Genomic DNA, 22,276 nt, shown 5'->3' with positions numbered 1-22,276 from the left:
CCCTGATAAATTTTGGTTGCATCCTGTAAATAGAGAGGGCACTGTTATACCGGAAGTTGCATGTTTTGAGAAAATCTGAGGCAGCTTTTGTCAGCTTTTGTAGAGGGAAACAGAAAATGCCGTATGCGAATCAACCAACGGTACAAATTACACAACTCTCGGAGGAAAACATAAAGTTCGTTCTTGAAGACACGGATTTAAGGTACTACATCAATCGCTTGAATTGTATAACATTTTAGTAATTTGAAATATTATTCATTATAGTGAGTTATCCCCCCTTTGATTATGGGGTGATGTTAAAAGTATTCTTTTCTTTCTCAAGTGTCGCCAATGCAATAAGAAGAGTATGTATAGCAGAGGTACCTACAGTTGGTAAGTAAACGTATATGTGAAATATGTATATACTATGACATTAATTTTGTCTAAGACTAAAATTCAAAACATGACAAATGTATCAAGGAATTGGTTTGCCCAGAGACATAAATAACATGTTATTTATGTCTCTGGTTTGCCACATACACACTTATAATAGCTGTTTAACAATGGTCAATGTATTTGATAGTGTTTCACTTTCAATCAATTTGGGTGTTCGGATGATATTGTCACTGCCATGAAAAGCGTTTATATCAAAGGGACATAGACACTATTTTAGATGAAATTTCATTTTGAAATTTTATCAACTTTTATGTACGAAATGGTTTATTTGCGCATTTTGAATGACTGACCAAAATTTTAAGTCAGGTTACAAGTGAGTTACAGAGTCTTAGGAAAGAAGGTCTGTTATGTAAATGAAGCCCGAGTCTTTTATTTGTTTAGTACATGTAATAATTAAAAGTTTTGAAAAAATAACGTGTAGTAAACAAGATAAACTAATTCAATGTGTTCATAAATAATTTTTTCAACAACAAAAAGCAACATTACATTGATTTTAACATTTACCAAAACAAAGGTATACAATAACAGGACTCAAGCTTTGTTTACAAAACAAAGATTAAAGAATTCCAACCTCTGTAACTTGCTTGTAAGTTGTTACTCGATATTTGACTTTTAATTTTGACAAAGCATATAAAATATCCATATTGACCATTCTATACATTAAAAATGTAAAAATAAATTTCGAAAAAATTTGAGCTCAAATCATGTCAAAGTACCTTTAATGGTTACTGTTGCTTTTTTTTTCTTTAGCAATTGACTGGGTTCAGATTGAGTCAAATTCCACAGTTTTGTTTGATGAGTTCATTGCACACAGGATAGGCCTTATTCCACTGACCAGTGATGAAGTGGTGGACCGCATGCAATATTCCAGGGTATTTCAATTTGTGGTTCAAATATTTAGTAGTTGTAGCCAGCTATGAAAGAATCAGTTTGTAACTCTGAATTTTTGTCATTAGTCAATCATATCAAATGAATGAAAATTGCAATATACTGGTACATTTGCACATATTGTAATTAGGACACTATTAAGATGTTCAATTTCGTTTAAAAAAAAAAAACCCAATAATTATACTCTGTAAGAAGTAGCCATGAATACCCCCGGTATATATGTTATAATACAGCTATTTCTGTTTTTAAAATTCTTCATTAATGAATAAAGTTTTGAAAAATGTGTGTCATTCACTCCAATTACAACTTTATAAAACCCAGTGAGTATTTTGAAAAGTAATGAATATTTTCACTAGGATTGTACTTGTGAGGAGTTTTGTCCAGAGTGCTCAGTTGAGTTTACAATGGACGTAAAGTGTACGGAGGACCAAACCAAACACGTGACCAGTGCCGACTTGATTTCATCCAATCCAAAAGTATTGCCAGTAAGTAACTTTTTAAAGCTTTGTTTAGTGATTCAAAAGGAAGACACTTTAATATACTGTAAACATATTATATTTGGCGAGTACGATATTTGGCAGATATGAGTGTTTGAACAAGTTGGCGTTGATTTGAATTAGTGTATTCTTGAATGCGACTTTTCTTATACATATGTGCATGACATTCAGCAATGTATTTGATTTAGCGGAAGTCGCATTTCGCCAAAAGCGCTAATTAAATAGAATACACAGTCAAATGTAGTATGTTTACAGTATTAATCTTTTGATCATGCATCAATTGACCTTGCGTTGACTTGGACCTATTCTCTGTTTCAAGCTGCTTTCTTTGACCAAAAATAAATATAGTTATGATACTGTGGGTTTATCTTACTTGTTTAAAAATCATTGAATTAATTTTGATTGTTAATGTTTTCAGTGCCTTACTGAAATATTTCTATAAATGGGTAACAAAAGGAAATTTAAATCTATCAAGTTACAAGCAAAATTCAGCAATTCTTTGTTTTATAAACAAGGTTAAGGCATGGTTTTGTTTTCCTGTTATCTTTGGGAAAGCAATCAAACTTGTAGTATTTTTGTTAAGATTTATTATCAAAACTGATTTTTATGTAGATTTTAACAATACGAATTCAGTATAGCAAAACATTTCTTATTAGGACAACCTCATGTCAAAACAATAGAAATGAAGATGAGCTATTACAGTATTGAAAAGGACTATAATTACTCTTAAATCTTCAAATTTTAAAAGCATTCAATGTTGAATTAGAAAAAATTGAAATAAAATATGCATAGAATATATTGAAAACAAAGAAACACAACAATATAAAATCAAAACATTTTAAAAATTTAAATTACAGTGTATAAAATAGCAACAAATACTGGATAAAACAAGAAGAATGATATAAAGAAATAATATTTAAAACGTGGAAATAGAGGAATAAACAGTGTCCAAATTATAATGACTTGGTCCAATGACTCAGCAATCTATAGGTTAGTAGAGTTATGCTGAATGATGGCATCCTCAATTTCCTGCAGACTTAAGCGATTAGCAGAATCACTGACAAGACAGCGGTTAACTAAATCTGTCAGTGACTGACTGGCAGAGGCTGGAACGGCTGGCAAATTTCCCTGCATGATGTCCATGAATACAGAAAACGGGTTCACTCCACTCCTGTCATAGAACGCTGGTTCCAGGGCAAGCATTTCGTAAAGCAGACAGCCCAAGTTCCAGGAGTGGGCTTTGGAATCTGGATTCTGGCGCCCCAGGACTTCCGGTGCCTCGTACACGGGCTTATCTATCTGGGCCTCCATGGCCGTTACCATCCCAGATTCCTCATTGTCGGGAGGATTGATCGTGATCCAGCCGTTTGGTAGATATCTGATGTCTGTTGATGGAATACTTCTTACAGGAGAGATTTGGCCAGATAGAAAAACGTGCAGAACTTTGGTTAAGGTTTTCCAGATGAGGCCATGTTCTAACATCGTTCCGGACTCTTTCGCTTTGTCGATTTTCTCGGCAAGGGATTGGGTGGGAATTAGGATACAGCAAAGGTGGCCGTTTTCTTTGAATGAGGCCACCATGGAGGGATCATAGTCAGAGAGATGGAAGTTGGAATCTAAAGGCAACATTGAATGAATTTTATGTCATAGTGATACAGTACATAATATACTGTAAAAATTCGAAGTTTTTCAACAGATTTACTAACACAGAAGTAAAAAATTGTTTTTTTCAAAATTAAAATGCATGTCATTTTAGTAAAGATAAACAAACATCTGGTCTTGCAAATACAGAAACATGTCTGTACATGTATCATGTCAACTGCATATTATTGAGCCTCTACATTTGTTTCAAAATTGCTTATAACAAATGAGCAAATACCGGTACATGTACTAGTACTGTTGATATTATTACTCTGAATAATGTCAGAAAAATTTCATTTTTCCATTATTTTTGTTTTTCTTACTTTTTGGAAAGACTTTGATGATGACATCATCATTGGTCAGGCAACAGGTGGCAGGGTAGCACCTCTTGGTGTGGTTCTCTGGGCTCAGTCTTTCCACATCAATAGCAAAGTCCTTCATACTTAATGCTCGAACCTTGGTTTTTATGGATGTTGGGAGAGGGAGTTGATGTACCTTTGTAATGATATGAACATGAATAAACAGGATGAATCTTTAGAGGAATATTACAATTACAGATAAAGCTATTTTTGTTTGGATTTTTGGGTTTGTGAGGAAGGGGGGGCATTCCCTCCTCCACCAAATTTTCAACAATTGGCCAAGTTGTACAATATATATTACCTTTTCTATGTCTCCCAATGTGACAGCCTGAATGATACTTTTTCTACATAAACCCTGTAAAGATGAAGGCTCAGGAAAGTCTTCCTTTTCAAAGATGGTCTGTGAGATAGGATCATAGAGTCGGGACATGGCTATCTAACTCATCACTGCCATCATTAGACAAAATATAACCTGGAAAACATAGAAAATGGGATTTAGTCACAAAAACTAATAACTTTTAAAAACCATTTCGTTAGCTTAGAAAGTTTTTTGCCACTCCTAGAATGCAAATACACAGAATATAATTTTTTCAATAGGAAATGTTTTTAAAAATCAGTCTGGTTTGCTAAAAAAAAATTTTATACTGGAATGCCAAATAACTTATTAATGTTTTTCTCTGACAGGTGACATCCAAAAACAAAGAGGAGACAAGTGAATATGAAGATACTGATGGTAATCATTATGATCATTTTTTATGCTTTTGTTATTTGGCCATCGCGTGAGGTGACTGTATAGTGTCTCTATCTATTTGGTCTAATTCAACTGTCATTGAAAAAAGAATAACCTGTGTTCATCTTAAACCTTTCCAAAGGATGACTGTCATAATACCTGTAATTTAAATGACTGTCTGAAAGCTAACTTTAAACTTTATTTAGTAGGTGAGCTAAGTACCATCTTTTGCCTAATTAGATCTGTAAATATATCCTCTCTGTCTTGTAGATATTTTGATTGTGAAACTCAGAAAAGGACAAGAGTTAAAAGTTCGAGCTTTTGCTAGGAAGGGTTTCGCAAAAGAGCATGCTAAATGGAACCCAACATGTGGAGTGGCTTTTGAGTACGACCCTGACAATTCATTGCGACACACCCTGTACCCAAAACCAGAAGAATGGTCTGTGTTTCACTTTTAGTAATGAATGTTGTAAATTATATTTTTATTAGGCTACAGGGCCATAAATCATGGACTTTCGTTTACAGTATCAGATGCTCCATTATACAATGTACACATGTGTATTCCTTTTGTAAAAGTAAAACTGAGTCAAAAGTGAGTTTGTCTAAGTTTTATGGCCCCCAGGCCAAACACGGTAAATAAAACATGTATTGCCTTCAAATGGTAAAATGATATGGATTCATTAATACTTCTGAAACATTAATTTTTGTTGATTTTCCTGTAGAGGGGATCCTCAAAATCCCCGCTATCAATCATCAAAATCAAATGTCACTGGCACTCTCAGTGCTATTGATTGTGAATTCATTTTGAAATGATGTTGATATAAAGGACACTCTTGTCCTTCCTGCTTGCAGTTCTACAGGTGTATGCACTTTTATTCTCAAGCATACAGAATTTTTTTTCTCTATTTATAGGCCCAAAAGTGAATATTCAGAGCTAGAGGAGGATGTCCGTAAGTACAGAGTGAATGGAAGAAAATTAAAATATGTTTAACTCTTAAAGCAATATGACAAATGCATGTTATTACCTCTAAAGATATATGATTCTTATGCATTAAATGTGTATTTAAGAGTTTATGCCTAGAACTTCTATGGAATAAGCTGATAATTTATTCATTTACAGATGAAGCACCGTTTGACGGACTAGGACAACCTAACAAGTACTTCTTCAATGCGGAGTCCTGTGGTTCACTGAAGCCGGAAAACATCATGTTCTCAGCCCTAGCTGTGCTCAAAAAGAAACTCAGTGACTTACAGACTCAACTCAGCCATGAGATCCAACAAGACGTGTTGGCTGTTTGAGTCTTTCAGTGATTTTTTTTCCCAAGAAAGAATTTTTTTGTTTGTGTATATACATGTCATCTTTGTGTCATTATCTTATCATTTTCATAAAGATAAAAAAATATTATGAAAGAAGTTTTATCTTCTTTTTTTTTTCTTTATAGAATGACATCAAAATTATTATTCAACCTTTGAGATTCTTTCTGCATCTAACTAGATAAAGTTTGACACTAGAAAGGGGTAATCATCATAGTTTAAGTAAATGCATGTACATTCAAACTTCCTTACCTCAAACTAAATGGGACTGTTCAAAAATTTCAAGATATCCGAGTAACTCAGATATCAAGAGTAAAATGCATAAAAAAATAAGTGGTTAGGACTTGCGAATTACTTCGACATATCCATGGTACTAAATTTATCAATGTTCGAGATATCGAAGTTCAACTGTATTATCAAATTTTTTTGATCACATGATTGTTATCCGTCTTAACTTAAATGGATGTGAAAATTAGAAATCCTTTTCATGAATGAAATGGATAGAAACCATGTTTGAAAATATATTGAATCAAAATCCCATGCTGAATGGTTTTAGATGTTGATAAATGAAGTATAAAAGTTAAACGGATGGAAATCATGTTTTTTGGAGAATTTGACATATATAATCTCTCATGTTCAAAGGGTTGTTAAATTTTAATCTTGTTTATTGGGGTATCGAGTATCATCTTGTTCATTTAGTAATTAAAATGTCAATCTCGTTCAAAAAAGTAATCAAGATAAATCATGTTCAATTGGGAACTGAAGGTTGCCCTTGTTCAATAAGGTATTGAATATCTATTACATTCATTTGGGTAATGAATATAAAATATACTGTATTGGGGAACTGAAAATTAATCTCGTTCGTTGAGGTATTAAGTATATTAATCATAGTATTTGTGGTGTTGACTATACTTCTCATTCATTGAAGTACTGAATATCAAACTCATTGGGGTATTGAATATAGTTCTCGTCCATTAAGAAGTTTAAATACATGTATAAATCTCGTTCAATGAGACATTGAATGTAAATTCCGTTTATTGGGATATAGAATATAATTATGGGGTATTGAATAGGAATCTGGTTTATTGAAGCATTAAAAATAAATCTCGTGTTTGGGAGGGGGGGGGGGGGGGGGTTATTGGGGTGTTGAATATAAATCTCGTTAATTGGGATATTGAATATAGTTTTCGTCCATTGAGAAATTTAAAAATTTATTTCGTTTATTGGGGTATTGATCATAAACCTCGTTTATTTGGGGTGATAAAATGCAAATCTAGTTTTGAGAGGTATTGAATAGAAATCTCGTTGCTTGGGGTATTAAATATTAATCTCGTTTTTTGGAATATCGAATAAAAATCTCGCTTATTGAAGTATTGAAAATACACCCTGTCCATGGTGGTATTGAATATCATTCCTGATTATTTGTGTATCGAACATTAATCCGTTCATGTGAGATCGTCGGAAATAAATCGATTTTTGTAGTGATTTTTAGTGGATTTACATGGTATCTGCTGTTACTTTGATATTGGATATCACCCCGCTCATCGTGCGTTCATCAATGTTTATCTAGATTAATCCCGTTTGTGAATGAAACTAATCTACACCTGTTTATGAAATGAGGAATAAGGAATCATTCTTTGAGTATTATGAGGTGATAATTTCGGTCGGGGCGTGATCAAATCCAATAAAGCCCGAAGGGCTTTATGATATATTTGATCACGCCCCGACCGAAATTATGAGGTGATAATTTCGGTCGGGGTGTGATCAAATCCAATAAAGCCCGAAGGGCTTCATGATAGATTTGATCACGCCCCGACCGAAATTATCACCTGATAATATTCAAAGAATGATTCCTTATTACTTATATTTATATAATTTTAAGCCATCGTACTATTTAATATTTAAATATAAATAAGCAAACCCCGCTGGCACCTTAATTTGGCGTCATTTGTAATATGGGTTATATAGTACAAAATCGATACGTAGTGTTATCACAGGCAAAGACAATGGAAAATGTAAATATATAGAAATAAAGGATAGAAACAATGTATTTAATATTGCTCATGGAAGTAACAGATAGAATCTTGTCCATGTGCATTATTGTCATTATATACATATTGGAAATTTTGTTTATGAATTAAAAAAAAAGAATAGAAATCTCGTTCCTGGCAGATATAAGCAGGGATAAAGTAAGTTTATTAGTTAAACAGAGATCATATAAGTTAAAGATAAAAGTAATGCAATCCTACTTTTTACTGAAAAGAAACTGTTTTCAGAATGAAAAATAAAGAAAGTTTTCTCGTTAGTGTGTCAGAAACTATCTTTATAAGTGTAATGGATTAATAATGTTCAGGCAATAAATTCCGTTTATGATTGTACAGAATGGGTACCCTTTCATTTCTTCAGATACTGATGTGCATCATTGGTCATCGTCGATGCAAAGTTCCCATTATACGACTTGTGTGTTTCATTTACGTTTATTTTTTAAAAAATAATAATAGTGATACAATAGAACATGAGTTTAATGAATTATTAATTGAAATCTTGCTCAGTATCCGACTATCGAGAGTATGAAGAGATAAGCAGGGAGAGAGGGCCCACCTTTTAAACATTCCAAACTTGTTAAATTCACATAGTAAAGTAGTTACTGAAAATAGGACTCGTACCCCAAAAAGACCCCCCCCCCCCAATTTAAAAAAAAATAAACACCCCCCCCCCCCAAAAAAAAAACAAATAAAAAACAAAAATGAAAAAAACCCATTAATTTATGGCAGTATTGTACAGATAAAATTAATTGATTAAAATTTATCGGAAGAAATGTCTAGATGATTTAATTTTTTCATAGTTTTAAGCATTTCTTTAATTCGCTTAGGACATTTTTACTGCGAAACAGCTTACTACTTACAAATATATATATCTCAACGTGCTTTTTCAAAATTACATGGTAGATTGTGATACAAACATGCAATAACAAATATCAAATCGCAACTTGTATTATAATAGAGTTTTTGACTTCTGAACATTCAATATGATATGAGATTTGAGAAGGCAAAACAAGATTTGATAGGACGGTACACACTTTAAAAATCGCCATTAATTAAGGGTGTAAAGTAAAATTATCAATTTTGTAAAAAAAAAATTACCACTTACCTTCTGATTCTGTAAAATCAATTGTGACGTCATTGACTATGACGCAAGATCGCGCAAATAGCAACGGTCAACTATGCGTACGTACTAAAACCCCGAACGTCAAGCCTTATAAAAATGAACTATGGTCAGAATATTTCATTTGTAGTTTTCCAGGTCAAACACTACAAAATATAAATCGACAATGTGGGGGTTTTTTTTTTGCAAGATTTGCAAAGGTAATCACTTAATAATTCATTTTTCTGTTAAGTTTAGTTGTTTCCCGATGCATCTTTTTACCCAAATGAACCCTGAGATACCCCCAATGAATTTGATGTACCAAAATCAACCCCCAAAATACTCCTTTGACCCTAATGTAGATATTCGGTTGTAATTATATGTAAGTGCGGATCCAGAGACGGTGGTGGTGAGGGGAAGGGGGTCCGGATCCCTGGAAAAATTCACATAGTAACTTAACCAAAAGTATGCCTCGGACCCCCCCCCCCCCCTCCCCCGGCAAACACAATTATCCCTCAAGTCACCAATCCCAGTCAAAATTGCTTGATCCGTGCATGATATTATAAACTTGCACGATTCTTTAAATTAAATATCTATTGTACTTATTTTACCTTTTTCTGCATTTACTTTTGATAAAAACGCTGGTGATTGATGAGCCCTGAATTTCATATTCAGTAGTTCATTGTTTATTATTAATTGATGTATCATTGTACAACTCCTTTGTAAGGTGTACTTATTTTACTCTTGTTTTGCCTGTTACGTGTGTATATATTTCTGACTACCTAAATTAACGAATTTAAATAAACCATGCTCTAAATTAGATCACTGATAATGTAACTCCAGTTACATTTTATTTAAAAATTTACAAAATCACAAATCTATGCAAATGCTTCCTATCGTGAGAACATCACACCCAAAGTTATTATTTCCAAAATAAAGTTGAAAAAAAATTCCATATATGTTTACACCTCATAGGCATCGGAACCGGGGGGGGGGGGGGGGTCTTTTTTGTTGCAAAGTTATACATAACCTTAACCAGCCTTTTTTTTTAATTGATTTTCTTTTTGCTTGTTAAGTGTTTTGATACAATGTAAGTATAGCCACCCCCCTCCCCACCTACAAACACACACACACACTTTCAATTTGTTTATTGTTTTTTACTTTAATATATTCGACGCAAGTTCTTTTAAAAACCATCGAGACGACTCTATGGTCAATGGTAATGTATTCAAAATTTGAAGGAAATCTGATCACACAATTTTTTCCCCACATCGCCCCAAATCTACCATTTCCACATCTAGCTTTCGGCGAATGTAAAATGGAATAGTGACTATTATAATTTGCAAAGCCAATGTTACTTTTGAAGATATTAGATTGAAATGTTTGTGCTGTTATTTATACAAGAGACATTTCACACTCAGAGTAAATTTGATATAATGTAAAAATAGCGCTTGTCAATGATTTTTAAGGCGAAAATTTACAACACTTAGGGGTCTCTATACATAAAATTGCATTATTCAAATTTCAAAAAAATTTAACCGTATAATATTGCCATAATGACTCCTGTATATCGAAAAATGGAAAATTTTAAATTTATTAAGATTTAAAAATATACAGATGTAAAAATTGATTTAAAAAATCCAAAATTACGTCATCATATTTTCACCTCTCAACTCCTTGAAGTTTAATGACCATAACGCCTAAACACCTGTGATGATTGTGTCCTAATTTCAGACCTTTACTGTTAAAGAAACAAAAGTTACAAATTATTAAATGATATGAGGATAAACTGCACAAAGATCAAATGAAAAAGATTCAAATGGTTTCGAAATAATCAAAATATGCTGTTCCTCGATTTCTTTCTGCTTCGAGTACATGATGGGTATGATTTATATTTTTTTCCCGAAAATAATGGATTAAAATCAACTTTTACAAAATATTAAGCCATTATTTTGCGCATTGGAGAAAATATTTCAAATAATCGATTTTACGGGTGTTTTGTACAACTAACACTGAATATTAACCCCCTCTAAATAAATATATAAAAAATAAATAAATACAATAATTTAAATGAATAAATAACCTCTATTAAAAATGGAAGAATGTAACTTTTTGTTTCTTTTTGAACGCACAATATAGAATATATATATAATTCTATCTAGGGTGAGTGTAAATTAGTCATTCTAGATCTATTACTGGCCAGTTCACCAGACGAATTTTCACACAGTTCTGCAATTGGATTTGTATGTTTCAAGGATATTTATTTTGCGAAGTACATATACTTGTATGCAACTTTTTCCATTTGAATTGTAAAAGGGGGTTTAATAATTGATTGTTCAAACTTTTTGATATTTATAACGTTTGAATTTTTTTTAAAGTCCTGTTTACGGACTAACGCTGTGAACACTTCAATAATAAAATGCTTTCATTGGTGTTTTATACGGACGGAGGAGGTAAATGTACATGTGTACGATCTGACGCGGGTTATGTTTATCTATTTTTGCAATGATTGGTACTTTCATAGGCCGTATGAAACACAAAATTGAACTTATTGATAATTGTGTACATATTTTCTATACTTAAGATCTTTAAATTATTATTCTTAATTTTTTTTTCTCTTCTGGGGAACAATGCCGTTACAGCAAAGGAAGATGCTGAACGAAGGAAGAGAACCACAACTTTCATAATCGTCATCGTCGTTCTCATCATCATCATCATCATCAGCAGTTTCAACAACAAAGTCTTGCAGCATGTACTCTATCTTTCGTAAGTGTGTTTCATGCAAAAAATATGAATATTTATACTTTACCCCGTCCTATTCCTCTCACTTTCTGCCAACACACATGCTTGTCAGTCATGCGTGGATCCAGGAAATTTTTTACTTGGGGGGGGGGGGGGGGGGTCCGACGGTTATTTGAGTTTGCCGGGGGGGGGGGGTTAATTTTATATTGTAATTCAAAGAAACTTGATCTTTGCAGGGGGGGAGGGGGTGATAGACCTCCCCCCTCTGTATCCGCGCATGTCAGTGAAAATATAACTGTTACTGAAATCATGATAACGCAAATGATTTCTTTTTTGTTTGACATGTTCCCTTTTACAGTTGAAAAAAAATTATTTTCCCACGGGAATTCATTGATTGATTGAGAGGAATTCATTGGACCCTTTTTGAACATTTTGCTCCATTTTTTCAACATTATAATCCGGGTACTTTCATGTCTTTTGCAACGAACATGTAGCTCTCTTAAATGCATTTGACCTGTAGAAGATGGACCTGTAGGGATGCAATTATATGATAAATGAATTTATCTTGTACTTAATAATTTTTTGAGGATTGCATTTATTTCAAATACATGCATCTTTTCTCGTGATAGATAAATAAAAATAATACAATAACGAACAAACCTAGACATACTCCCTGCCCTACAGAATTATTTTTAGAAACACGATCATTTTTCAATTCCAGAATAATGAAAATAAATGTAAGTTAGGTAAAAGGTGAATTATATTCTGCTTTTCTTTTGAGTCACATGTATTGAATAACATCCAAATACGCTTGATAACCAATAAGTATGTTTTTCTCCATGAATTAATAGTTTAATAAAGGAATTCTAGATGATTGATTATTCATGTTCATTACAAATGTAGCTACCAAAAAAAAACGGACATCAAAACCTTTGTTGGAGTATCAAGAATAACCATTACAATGGATCCATGTTTAAGAAGTTTGAACATGAAACTGGAGACGCAAATGCCTGTATTGTAATTCTCCGAGACATCAAGGGACTTCTTGCTTGCGGTTGAATTCTGGAAGAAATGAAGACCTGCTCTTGAAGAGATATTTGTGCAACTTAATAAAATTAAAATATTCATTGGTCAATTTGTGTGCAAAGACAGTCTTACGTATATTGAGAGATTGACATTGGAGCTTAGAAAAAAACGTGATAAATAGTTGGCTCAAAATATTGTACTTTTCCTAATGATTGAAAATTGTGTTGGCATAACATAGTTACATGCTTGAAGTTTTATTAATAAAGTTCTTTGGTTTGTTGTTATCTTTGATAGAGGAAGTAAGTGAAAGGGAGCAGAGGTAGAATGAGAGTTGAGGAGAGTGGGGTGAAACAGTATGCTCCCTCTCCATTCACCCCACTTTCCTAAACAACTCATTCACTCTCTCGCCCAACTCTCCTACTTTAACCCACTCATCCAAGTGGACGAAGTGAGAGAGTGAGGTGAGAGAGTGGGTTTCAAAAGGGGTTCGAGAGTGGGGTGAGAAAGTTGGGATGAGAGAGTGAGATGAGGAAGTGGGATGAGAGGGTAGGATGAGAGTGGGTGAAAAAGAGGGTGGGAGAATGGGGTGCAAGAGTGGGGTGCGAGAGTGAGGTGCATGAGTGGAGTGCAAGAGTGGGGTGCGAGAGCAAGGTAAGAGAGTGAGGTGTAAGAGAGGGGTGAGAGTAGGAGGTGAAAGTGAGGTGCAAGAGCAGGGTGAGAGTGTTAGGTGTGATAGCAGGGTGAGGTGCGAGTGTGAGGTGAGAGAGCAGTGTGAGGTGAGGTGAGAGAGCAGGGTGAGAGTGTGAGGTGAGAGAGCGGGGTGAGAGTGTGAGGTGCGAGGGGTTAGAGTGAGGTGCAATAGCAGGGTGAGATTGTGAGTTGAGAGAATGGGGTGAGAGTGTGAGATGAGAGAGTGGGGTGAGAGTGTGAGGTGCGAAAGTGGGGTGAGAGTGTGAGGTGCGAGAGCGGGATGAGAGTGTGAGGTGTAAGAGTGGGGTGAGAGTGTGAGGTTTAAAAGCAAGGTGAGAGAGTGAGGTGTGGCAGCAGGGTGAGAGCGTGAGATGTGAGAGTGAGGTGCGAGTGAGAGGGATGAGAGTGTGAGGTTTGAGAGCAGGGTGAGAGTGTGAGGTGTGAGAGAGTGAGGTGCATGAGCAAGGTGATTGTGTGAGGGGGGAGAGCAGGTGAGAGTGTGAGTTGTGAGAGTGTGAGGTGAGAGAGAGGTGAGAGTGTGAGGTGTGAGAGCAGGGTGAGAGGGTGAGGTGAGAGAACAGGGTGAGACTGTGAGGTGTGAGAGCAGGGTGTGAGAACAGGGTGAGAGTGTAAGGTGCAAGAGCAGGGTGTGATAGCAGGGTGAGAGTGTGAGGTGCGAGAGCAGGTGATAGTGTGAGGTGAGAGAGCGGGGTGAGAGTGTGAGGTGAGAGAGCAGGGTGAGAGTGTGAGGTGAGATGCAAGAGCTGGGTGAGAGAGTGAGGTGTGAGAGTTAAGTGATGTGCAAGAGCAGTGTGAGGTTTGAGAGCAGGTGGGAGTGTGAGATTCGAGAGCAGGGTGAGGTGAGAGTGTGAGGTGCGCAAGTGGGGTGAGAGTGGGAGGTGTGAGAGCAGGGTGAGAGTGTGAGGTGTGAGAGCAGGGTGTGAGAACAGGGTGAGAGTGTGAGGTGCGAGAGCAGGGTGTGATAGCAGGGTGAGAGTGTGAGGTGCGAGAGCGGGCGAGAGTGTGAGGTGAGAGGGCGGGGTTAGAGAGCGGGGTGAGAGTGTGAGGTGAGATGCAAGAGCTGGGTGAGAGAATGAGGTGCGAGAGTTAAGTGATGTGCAAGAGCAGTGTGAGGTTCGAGAGCGGGTGGGAGTGTGAGGTTCAAGAGCAGGGTGAGGTGAGAGTGTGAGGTGTGCAAGTGGGGTGAGAGTGGGAGGTGTGAGAGAGGGGTGCAGAGCAAGGTGAGAGAGTGAGGTGTGAGAGCAGGGTAAATGTGGGAGGTGTCAGAGTGGGGTGCACGAGAGTGGAGTGCAAGAGTGGTGTGAGGTGCGACAGCAAGGTGAGAGTTGAGGTGCGAGAGAAGAGTGAGAGAGTGAGGTTCGAGAGTGCGGTGAGAGTAGGAGGTATGAGTGGGGTGTGCGAGAGTGGGGTGCAAGAGTGGGTGATGTGAGAGTGGGATGCAAGTGTGGGGTGAGAGTGTGAGGTGCCTGAGTGGAGTGCAAGAGCAGGTGTGAGAGAGGGGTGAGAAAATGAGATGCAAGAGTGGAGTGAGAGAGTGAGGTGTGAGAGATGCAAGAGTAGGGTGAAGTGAGGTGCGAGTGTGGGAGGTGAGAGAGTGGGGTGGGAGATGAGAGTGTGAAGTATGGAAGTGGGGTCCAACAGTGGTGCAGGAGTGGAGAGCAGGAGTGGGGTGAGATAGTGGGGTGAGATAGTGGGATGTGAGAGTGAGGTGAGAGAGTGAGGTCTGAGAGCATGGTGAGAGAGTGAGGTGCAAGAGTGAGATACAAGAATGAGAGGTGTTAGAGTGAGGTGCATGAGTGGCATGCAAGAGCAAGGTGAGAGAGTGAGGTGTAAGAGTTGGGTGAGAATAAGAGGTGAGAGTTGGAGGTGTGAGAGTGGGATGCACGAAAGTGGGGTGAGAGAGTGAGGTGAGAGAACAGGGTGAGACTGTGAGGTGTGAGAGCAGGGTGTGAGAACAGGGTGAGAGTGTAAGGTGCGAGAGCAGGGTGTGATAGCAGGGTGAGAGTGTGAGGTGCGAGAGCAGGTGATAGTGTGAGGTGAGAGAGCGGGGTGAGAGTGTGAGGTGAGAGAGCAGGGTGAGAGTGTGAGGTGAGATGCAAGAGCTGGGTGAGAGAGTGAGGTGTGAGAGTTAAGTGATGTGCAAGAGCAGTGTGAGGTTTGAGAGCAGGTGGGAGTGTGAGATTCGAGAGCAGGGTGAGGTGAGAGTGTGAGGTGCGCAAGTGGGGTGAGAGTGGGAGGTGTGAGAGCAGGGTGAGAGTGTGAGGTGTGAGAGCAGGGTGTGAGAACAGGGTGAGAGTGTGAGGTGCGAGAGCAGGGTGTGATAGCAGGGTGAGAGTGTGAGGTGCGAGAGCGGGCGAGAGTGTGAGGTGAGAGGGCGGGGTTAGAGAGCGGGGTGAGAGTGTGAGGTGAGATGCAAGAGCTGGGTGAGAGAATGAGGTGCGAGAGTTAAGTGATGTGCAAGAGCAGTGTGAGGTTCGAGAGCGGGTGGGAGTGTGAGGTTCAAGAGCAGGGTGAGGTGAGAGTGTGAGGTGTGCAAGTGGGGTGAGAGTGGGAGGTGTGAGAAAGGGGTGCAGAGCAAGGTGAGAGAGTGAGGTGTGAGAGCAGGGTAAATGTGGGAGGTGTCAGAGTGGGGTGCACGAGAGTGGAGTGCAAGAGTGGTGTGAGGTGCGACAGCAAGGTGAGAGTTGAGGTGCGAGAGAAGAGTGAGAGAGTGAGGTTCGAGAGTGCGGTGAGAGTAGGAGGTATGAGTGGGGTGTGCGAGAGTGGGGTGCAAGAGTGGGTGATGTGAGAGTGGGATGCAAGTGTGGGGTGAGAGTGTGAGGTGCCTGAGTGGAGTGCAAGAGCAGGTGTGAGAGAGGGGTGAGAAAATGAGATGCAAGAGTGGAGTGAGAGAGTGAGGTGTGAGAGATGCAAGAGTAGGGTGAAGTGAGGTGCGAGTGTGGGAGGTGAGAGAGTGGGGTGGGAGATGAGAGTGTGAAGTATGGAAGTGGGGTCCAACAGTGGTGCAGGAGTGGAGAGCAGGAGTGGGGTGAGATAGTGGGGTGAGATAGTGGGATGTGAGAGTGAGGTGAGAGAGTGAGGTCTGAGAGCATGGTGAGAGAGTGAGGTGCAAGAGTGAGATACAAGAATGAGAGGTGTTAGAGTGAGGTGCATGAGTGGCATGCAAGAGCAAGGTGAGAGAGTGAGGTGTAAGAGTTGGGTGAGAATAAGAGGTGAGAGTTGGAGGTGTGAGAGTGGGATGCACGAAAGTGGGGTGAGAGTGAGGTGCAAGAGTGGGGTGAGAGTGTTAGGTGAGAGAGTTGACTGCGGAAGTGGGTGCAAAAGTGGTGCAGGAGTGGAGAGCAACAGTGGGGTGAGAGAGTGGGGTAAGAGAGTGCATGTGAGAGCGGGGTGAGAGAGTGAGGTGCGAGAGTAGGGTGCAAGAGTGGTGTGGGAAAGGAGTCTAAGAGTGGTGTGGGAGTTGGGTGAGACAGTTGGGCAAGAGAGTTGGGTGAAAGAGTGGGATGAGAGAGACAGGTACGCAAGTTGGGTGAGATGAGAGAGTGAGGTGGATGGTGAGAGAGTGGGGTGTGAGGTGAGAGAGTGGGTTGCAGAAGTCGGGTACAAGAGTGGTACAGGAGTGGTGTGTGAGAGTGGCGTGCAAGAGTGAGGTGAGAGAGTGGTGTGGGAAAGAAGTCTAAGAGTGGAGTGGGAGTTGTGTGAGACAGTTGGGCAAGAGAGTTGGGTGAGAGAGTGGAATTAGAGAATAAGTTACAAGAGTTGGGTGAGAGAGTGGGGTGCAAGAGTGGGAGGTGCAAGTATGGGGTGCGAGAGTGGGAGGTGAGAGAGCGGAGCAGTTGTGGAATGCAAGAGTGGGGCAAGAGTGAGTGTGAGAAAGAGGGGTGGTAGAGATGGGTGTGAGAATACGGTGTGAGAGAGGGGTAGGAGAGAGGGAGTGCAAGAGTGAGGTTTGAGACAGGGGGAACAAGAGCAGGGAAAGAGAGTGGTGTGTGAGAGTGGAGAAAGCGAGTGGGATGTGAGAGTGGGGTGTGAGAGTGGGATGCGAGTGTGGTGCGAGAGTGTGGTGCAAGAGTGGGAGTGGGTTGAGAGAGTGCAGTGCGAAAATGAGATGAGAGTGGCTAATAGAAGGAGTGAGAAAGTAGGGTGGGAGAGTAAGATGAGTGAGTTGGGCGAGATAGTGGTGTGCGAGAGTGTAAAGAGGGAGTGAGGTGTGAGAGTGGGGTGCAATAGTAAGGAGAGAGAGTGACGCAAAAGAAAGGGGCACAAGAGTGGGGGTGAGAGAATTAGGTGTGAGAGTGGGATGCCAGAGTGAGGTAAGAGAATAGGATGCAAGAGTTGGGTGGAGGAGTAGGGTTAGAGAGTGGGGTGAGGTAGATGAGTAAGCAGTGGGATGGAGGAGAGTGGGTAGTGAGAGAGAGGAGAGATTGGGGTGGAAATGTGAGGTGAAAAAGTGAGGTGAGAGTGGGGTGGGAGAATTATGTGTGAGAGGGGTGGGAAAGTGAGATCAGAGAGTGGGACCAGAGAGTGGGGTGCCAAAATAGGAAGAGAGAGTGGGTGCCAGAGTGAGTGGAATGAGAGAGTGGGGTGAGAGGGTGCAGTGAGAGAGTGCGATGTAAGAATGAGGCAAGAGAGTGGGGTGAAAGAAGGTGTGAGAAAATAGGGTAAGAGACTGAGGTAAGGGTAGAAGAGTGAGGTGAGACAGTGGGGTGAGGTAGTAAGTACACAGTTGGGTTTAAGAGAGTGGGGTGAGAGAGTGGGGTGACAGTGGGGAGAGAGAGTGGAGTGATAGAATGGGGAAACTCTCAATTTTTTTTATAAATGTATAAAGTATTTATGGATTCAAATCAATGACGCTGGTTTCAAGCATTATATACATCGATTGCTTGTCTTTGCTCAAAAGCTACACAAATCTTGTTGATTTCAGAGAGCCATGGCTGAGCGGCCTGCAATGAAATAGACAGGCCTACATCACACAGCTGTTTGACACAACTACCGAAAGTCCAAGCTCTTGTTAAAATGGTTCTACTATAAAAAGGCAATGGTTGACCCACTATCCTGGAAAAAAAAACTACATTATTAATATCAATGTCTATCAGGTATTCAGGATTCTTGATCTTGCACATCTGCAAACGTGCGATTTCTGATATAAATGTACAGATCTCCTCTCATAATCAATTGTTATATCTTGGCAACCGCGCTATAAGGCGACACGCTGCTTATGAAAAATTAATTTATAGCTGTATTTCATTCTTAATGTAGTTCTTGTGGAGTTATGACTGTGCTGCTATCTTCAAATCTAAAATGCAGCCCTACAACCTCCTCTTTATCTCTTACAAACAAACTGTCACTGACACTAAATACTTCAGTATGTTTATCATTTACCAGTACGTGTAGTTGGCCTTATACATGTATGATGTAATGATAAAAGAATTCAGATTTTTTACTACTCTAAATTTGAAATACAAATTAAATATTCTATTTCCGAAACAAGCCTGGTAAAGTACTCTGAATTTTTTGGGAATTTAACAGGTTTAAATGTTAATAAACAAGGAATAAAATATCAACAAAAATTACATAAAAATGAGGAACATTTCATCTGTCCTTATGGAATTTTTTTTGACTTAGGTATATAAGGTTTGTTTTCTTCGGAGAGTCTATTTTTATGGTAACACATAGCAATGACTGTTTACTCTTGAAATTTAAAAGATAATACATTATACAAAAATTTACTCAAAATCAGTTATTTAATTCAGAAATGATTCATATTTGATGCATAACAAATAACAACAACATTGTATATCAGAGTATTATTACATGTAATATATAAGACAGTACGCTATACATTTCTTGGATAGACAAATTCTTATTTTTATCATATGACATGAATCAATATTCATCAATATCTGTACTATTTTATATCACATCAAAAAATGGTTTACTGTAATAAGAACATTTAAAACAATGTTGATGCATGCCTATATAAGTAATTTAAACAAATCATACATATGCAGTGTGAATAAATTAAAAGGAAAATCTGTAACACTTTCAATTATCAAGTTTTCTTCATTGACATTAAAAAGAACAATCACACAGTCAAGTTCAATTCTTATTACTCAGAAGTTCTCTGATCTCCAAGGGAGACTTATCCATTAGGTCGATTAAATCATTAGTCAACCGAAGCTTCTCCCCCTTCCAGGTAAAGAGAGTGGGAGGGTTATCTTCACCATTTTCAAACTCGAAATATTTGCTAAGCTCTATGGCAAGACTTGATTTGATTAGTCCAATGCCCCCGACTTTGGCTGGGGCGGGGTGGTAAACTCTTCCAGTGTTTGGGAGCATGCATATCCTCGAGGGTAGAAATTCTGTGGTCATTGCATTGCCAGCACCCCCAAAGGATAAGAGAGTTTCTCCAGAATCACTTTCGATCAGGTGTGTATACACTATAGGTTTATCATCACATCTTATAAAGTTCCTTTCTCTACCACATGGTGAAAGATAGGGAAATTCATCTGCATATCTGTCACTTTCATTCAATCTCAGTCGTTTGAAAAAGAAAACCAAAAAGTCCTTTTCTAAAATAAAGCAAAACTCTGATCACAAAAGCTCATACTGTAAACAAAATTTTATTCACTTTGACTTATTTCATGACTTTCTAGTGGTGATCTAGTTTGTGTGCACATTTGGAATTTTTTCTGATCAATCTTTGTAAATCAAATTAAATGTATAACATCAAATGAATTCCATTACCAGAAACTTCTACGATATTTCTTTTCCATGACACTGTTAAGTATATGAAACAGTGACACGTGGTAAAGCACCCATTAAAGTTCAAAAGATGTAAAATCAAAATGATGTGTAGCTCTTTGGGGCTCTAGGTCACAGAATTTTCAGAAAAATAAAGCATGAAGTGGTTTTAAAAAGCTCAAAGTCTGCAGTATATGTACACCAACAAACAACATCTCATTATAAGTAAATTTTTTTAAACTTTGAATGTACCACAGGGGTTAAACTTTTATAGACAATAATATATGCTGTTATTCCAACACACTAAAGGTTTACATAGAGATACTTTAGACTTATGATCAATAACCTGTCCAAAATATATAAAGAGCATAAAGACAGTTCTTGCAGTTGTATGTTTCTATGTAATACAGGGTTGTGGTTAACAATTGAAACCTTAGGGGCCACTTTTCAAAGTTTATGGGCCCACAGTTACACTTACGAGCCCACATACTACATAAATAAATTCTATAAAAAATAAACATTAAGTAAAATGTCTGTATGTTGTATATCATCATTATCAAGTCGTAAAAATGACTTATCTTTTTGACAGTGTGTCTGTAACACAATAACATTTTACTGCATAACAGGACACTAAGTAAACACATTTTAAATCAAATCTTAATTATTCTAGATCTTACACTCCAATATACTGTAAAGTCCGACATAAAACAGGTGCATGCCTTTGACACCGAATATTGTTATACAAACATTGACCAAGCAATGAGTCAACAGGTGGCTGATTACTTAGGCATATACACTGGCAAGTACTTGTTTGATGCAAGGAACAGTGGTCTGAGAAATTAATATTTTAATACATGGAAATAAATTGATAATAAGGTATTTTTGATGTTAAGTGTAGATTGCACACTCATACAACTCTCATTCCATGTGGTATCAGTAGTCATGCTCCCATGGCATTTAGAAAAGCGCTCTGAAAAGATGAGGTAACATTTTGTTCCTATCTTTACATTGTATAATAAGCATCCCCCAATTTTGATCAAATTTTGGCATAATAAAGGTGCATATTATACACAGCACCTTATGGTAAGCATTCTAACAACTACATGTAATAAAATACAAACCAAATACATTGCACAATCCTATATTATCCTATATCCAGGATATCAAAAACCCTGGTAACAGGATGCATGAAATAATGATGGACCAGACCATGATTCAAAAACCTGGCAACCTGAATCTCAAGTCAAAGTTCTAACAAGAAATGGAGCAGTTTAATGACCATCACACCATGTAACAACTAACAAGTTCAGTTGAAATGTAATACATGTATATATTGGTCTATTGGATTATTCAGAATGCTTTAGATTAATGGCAAGATACTATTGCACTGGTGAGAGGGATTATATGAGGATGTCAATCCAGGGTATCCAAATATTGAGTCTGACTATGCCTAATCTCCATCTTGATGTCCCATTATATTGTATGAAAAAATTCATGAAATCTCTTGTTGTGGATCATTCAAATACCATATAATCTAACTTTGTCGAATGTTTATAATGACAGTCAAAAGTTGAAGATATATCAGTGTATGGGCATTAAAGTATAGTTTTTTTTTTTAATAATTGCTCACCTTTGAAACAAGATGTGAAATTTTTAATCCTTGCGTCGTCAAGAAACAACTAAAATGTAAAAGATATGTGATCTGAATTCATGTAACAGCAAAATGAAGTAACGTTACACCGATAGCAAACCGTATGGTCTACATGAAGAGAAAATTCTAGCTGGGAATATTTCTTACTTGGCCTTGGTGATCAATGAAATAAAAGTATTCCCGTATTTTTGGCTCTGGTTCCTGACCTTGTACGTAGTGAAGGTATCGGAATGAATAATGTTTTGACCTGACAACGGCACGTCTTCCTAAAAACAAGGTAGAAACTTTCAGAAACATGCTCGTTTTGTAAGATTGTTTACATCGGAAGACATTTCGTTGTCAAGCATGCGCAAAAACATCATGAAATGAATGTTACGTTGAATATTATTGGGTC

At 37.9% G+C, this 22,276-nt stretch overlaps 4 protein-coding genes across 4 annotated transcripts; 1 reads left to right on the top strand and 3 right to left on the bottom strand.

Moving 5' to 3' along the window:
- The first annotated feature begins 42 nt into the window (after positions 1-42).
- LOC128187686 (DNA-directed RNA polymerase II subunit RPB3-like) lies at positions 43-5,870 on the top strand. The gene is made up of 8 exons (XM_052858117.1): positions 43-202; positions 323-372; positions 1,186-1,307; positions 1,680-1,808; positions 4,505-4,553; positions 4,821-4,989; positions 5,463-5,500; positions 5,671-5,870. The coding sequence occupies exons 1-8, from the start codon at positions 117-119 to the stop codon at positions 5,847-5,849; spliced, it is 822 nt and encodes a 273-aa protein (XP_052714077.1). The 5' UTR covers positions 43-116; the 3' UTR covers positions 5,850-5,870.
- Positions 1,815-4,496, bottom strand: LOC128187685 (serine/threonine-protein kinase nekl-3-like). The gene is made up of 3 exons (XM_052858116.1): positions 4,122-4,496; positions 3,785-3,956; positions 1,815-3,436 (listed from the first exon to the last, which is right to left on the bottom strand). The coding sequence occupies exons 1-3, from the start codon at positions 4,248-4,250 to the stop codon at positions 2,805-2,807; spliced, it is 933 nt and encodes a 310-aa protein (XP_052714076.1). The 5' UTR covers positions 4,251-4,496; the 3' UTR covers positions 1,815-2,804.
- A 7,382-nt stretch (positions 5,871-13,252) lies between the features above and the next one.
- Positions 13,253-16,579, bottom strand: LOC128187455 (mucin-6-like). Its single transcript, XM_052857893.1, has 3 exons — positions 16,125-16,579; positions 14,663-15,906; positions 13,253-14,547 (listed from the first exon to the last, which is right to left on the bottom strand). Exons 1-3 carry the CDS (start codon positions 16,577-16,579, stop codon positions 13,253-13,255), a joined length of 2,994 nt encoding a protein of 997 aa, XP_052713853.1.
- Positions 16,580-19,237: 2,658 nt separating this feature from the next.
- Positions 19,238-22,231, bottom strand: LOC128187688 (UPF0598 protein CG30010-like). Its single transcript, XM_052858119.1, has 3 exons — positions 22,030-22,231; positions 21,862-21,910; positions 19,238-20,059 (listed from the first exon to the last, which is right to left on the bottom strand). Exons 1-3 carry the CDS (start codon positions 22,177-22,179, stop codon positions 19,587-19,589), a joined length of 672 nt encoding a protein of 223 aa, XP_052714079.1. The 5' UTR covers positions 22,180-22,231; the 3' UTR covers positions 19,238-19,586.
- Positions 22,232-22,276: the final 45 nt, after the last annotated feature.

This window comes from Crassostrea angulata, chromosome 6, assembly GCF_025612915.1.
Source record: "Crassostrea angulata isolate pt1a10 chromosome 6, ASM2561291v2, whole genome shotgun sequence".
NCBI classification, from domain to species: domain Eukaryota; kingdom Metazoa; phylum Mollusca; class Bivalvia; order Ostreida; family Ostreidae; genus Magallana; species Magallana angulata.
The sequence above is the reverse complement of the archived record's forward strand: the minus strand, read 5'-3'. Positions and strand labels throughout refer to the sequence as shown.

Bases quoted from the DNA above. Each gene is read 5' to 3' on its own strand.
- LOC128187686 (XM_052858117.1), top strand. From the start codon at position 117: ATGCCGTATGCGAATCAACCAACGGTACAAATTACACAACTCTCGGAG. The intron at 203-322 runs GTACTACATCAA...TTCTTTCTCAAG, and splicing joins CTTGAAGACACGGATTTAAG to TGTCGCCAATGCAATAAGAA. The intron at 373-1,185 runs GTAAGTAAACGT...TTTTTTCTTTAG, and splicing joins AGCAGAGGTACCTACAGTTG to CAATTGACTGGGTTCAGATT.
- LOC128187685 (XM_052858116.1), bottom strand. From the start codon at position 4,250: ATGTCCCGACTCTATGATCCTATCTCACAGACCATCTTTGAAAAGGAA. The intron at 3,957-4,121 runs GTAATATATATT...ATCATTACAAAG, and splicing joins CATTGGGAGACATAGAAAAG to GTACATCAACTCCCTCTCCC. The intron at 3,437-3,784 runs GTAAGAAAAACA...TGTTGCCTTTAG, and splicing joins CATCAAAGTCTTTCCAAAAA to ATTCCAACTTCCATCTCTCT.
- LOC128187455 (XM_052857893.1), bottom strand. From the start codon at position 16,579: ATGCTCTCAGACCTCACTCTCTCACCTCACTCTCACATCCCACTATCT. The intron at 15,907-16,124 runs GTGCACCCCACT...TCTCTCACCCAG, and splicing joins CACTCTTGCACTCCACTCTC to CTCTTGCATCTCACCTCACA. The intron at 14,548-14,662 runs GCACACCTCACA...TCTCTCACCCAG, and splicing joins CTCCCACTCTCACCCCACTT to CTCTTGCATCTCACCTCACA.
- LOC128187688 (XM_052858119.1), bottom strand. From the start codon at position 22,179: ATGTTTCTGAAAGTTTCTACCTTGTTTTTAGGAAGACGTGCCGTTGTC. The intron at 21,911-22,029 runs GTAAGAAATATT...TTTACATTTTAG, and splicing joins TCATTGATCACCAAGGCCAA to TTGTTTCTTGACGACGCAAG. The intron at 20,060-21,861 runs GTGAGCAATTAT...GCTTTATTTTAG, and splicing joins TTTCACATCTTGTTTCAAAG to AAAAGGACTTTTTGGTTTTC.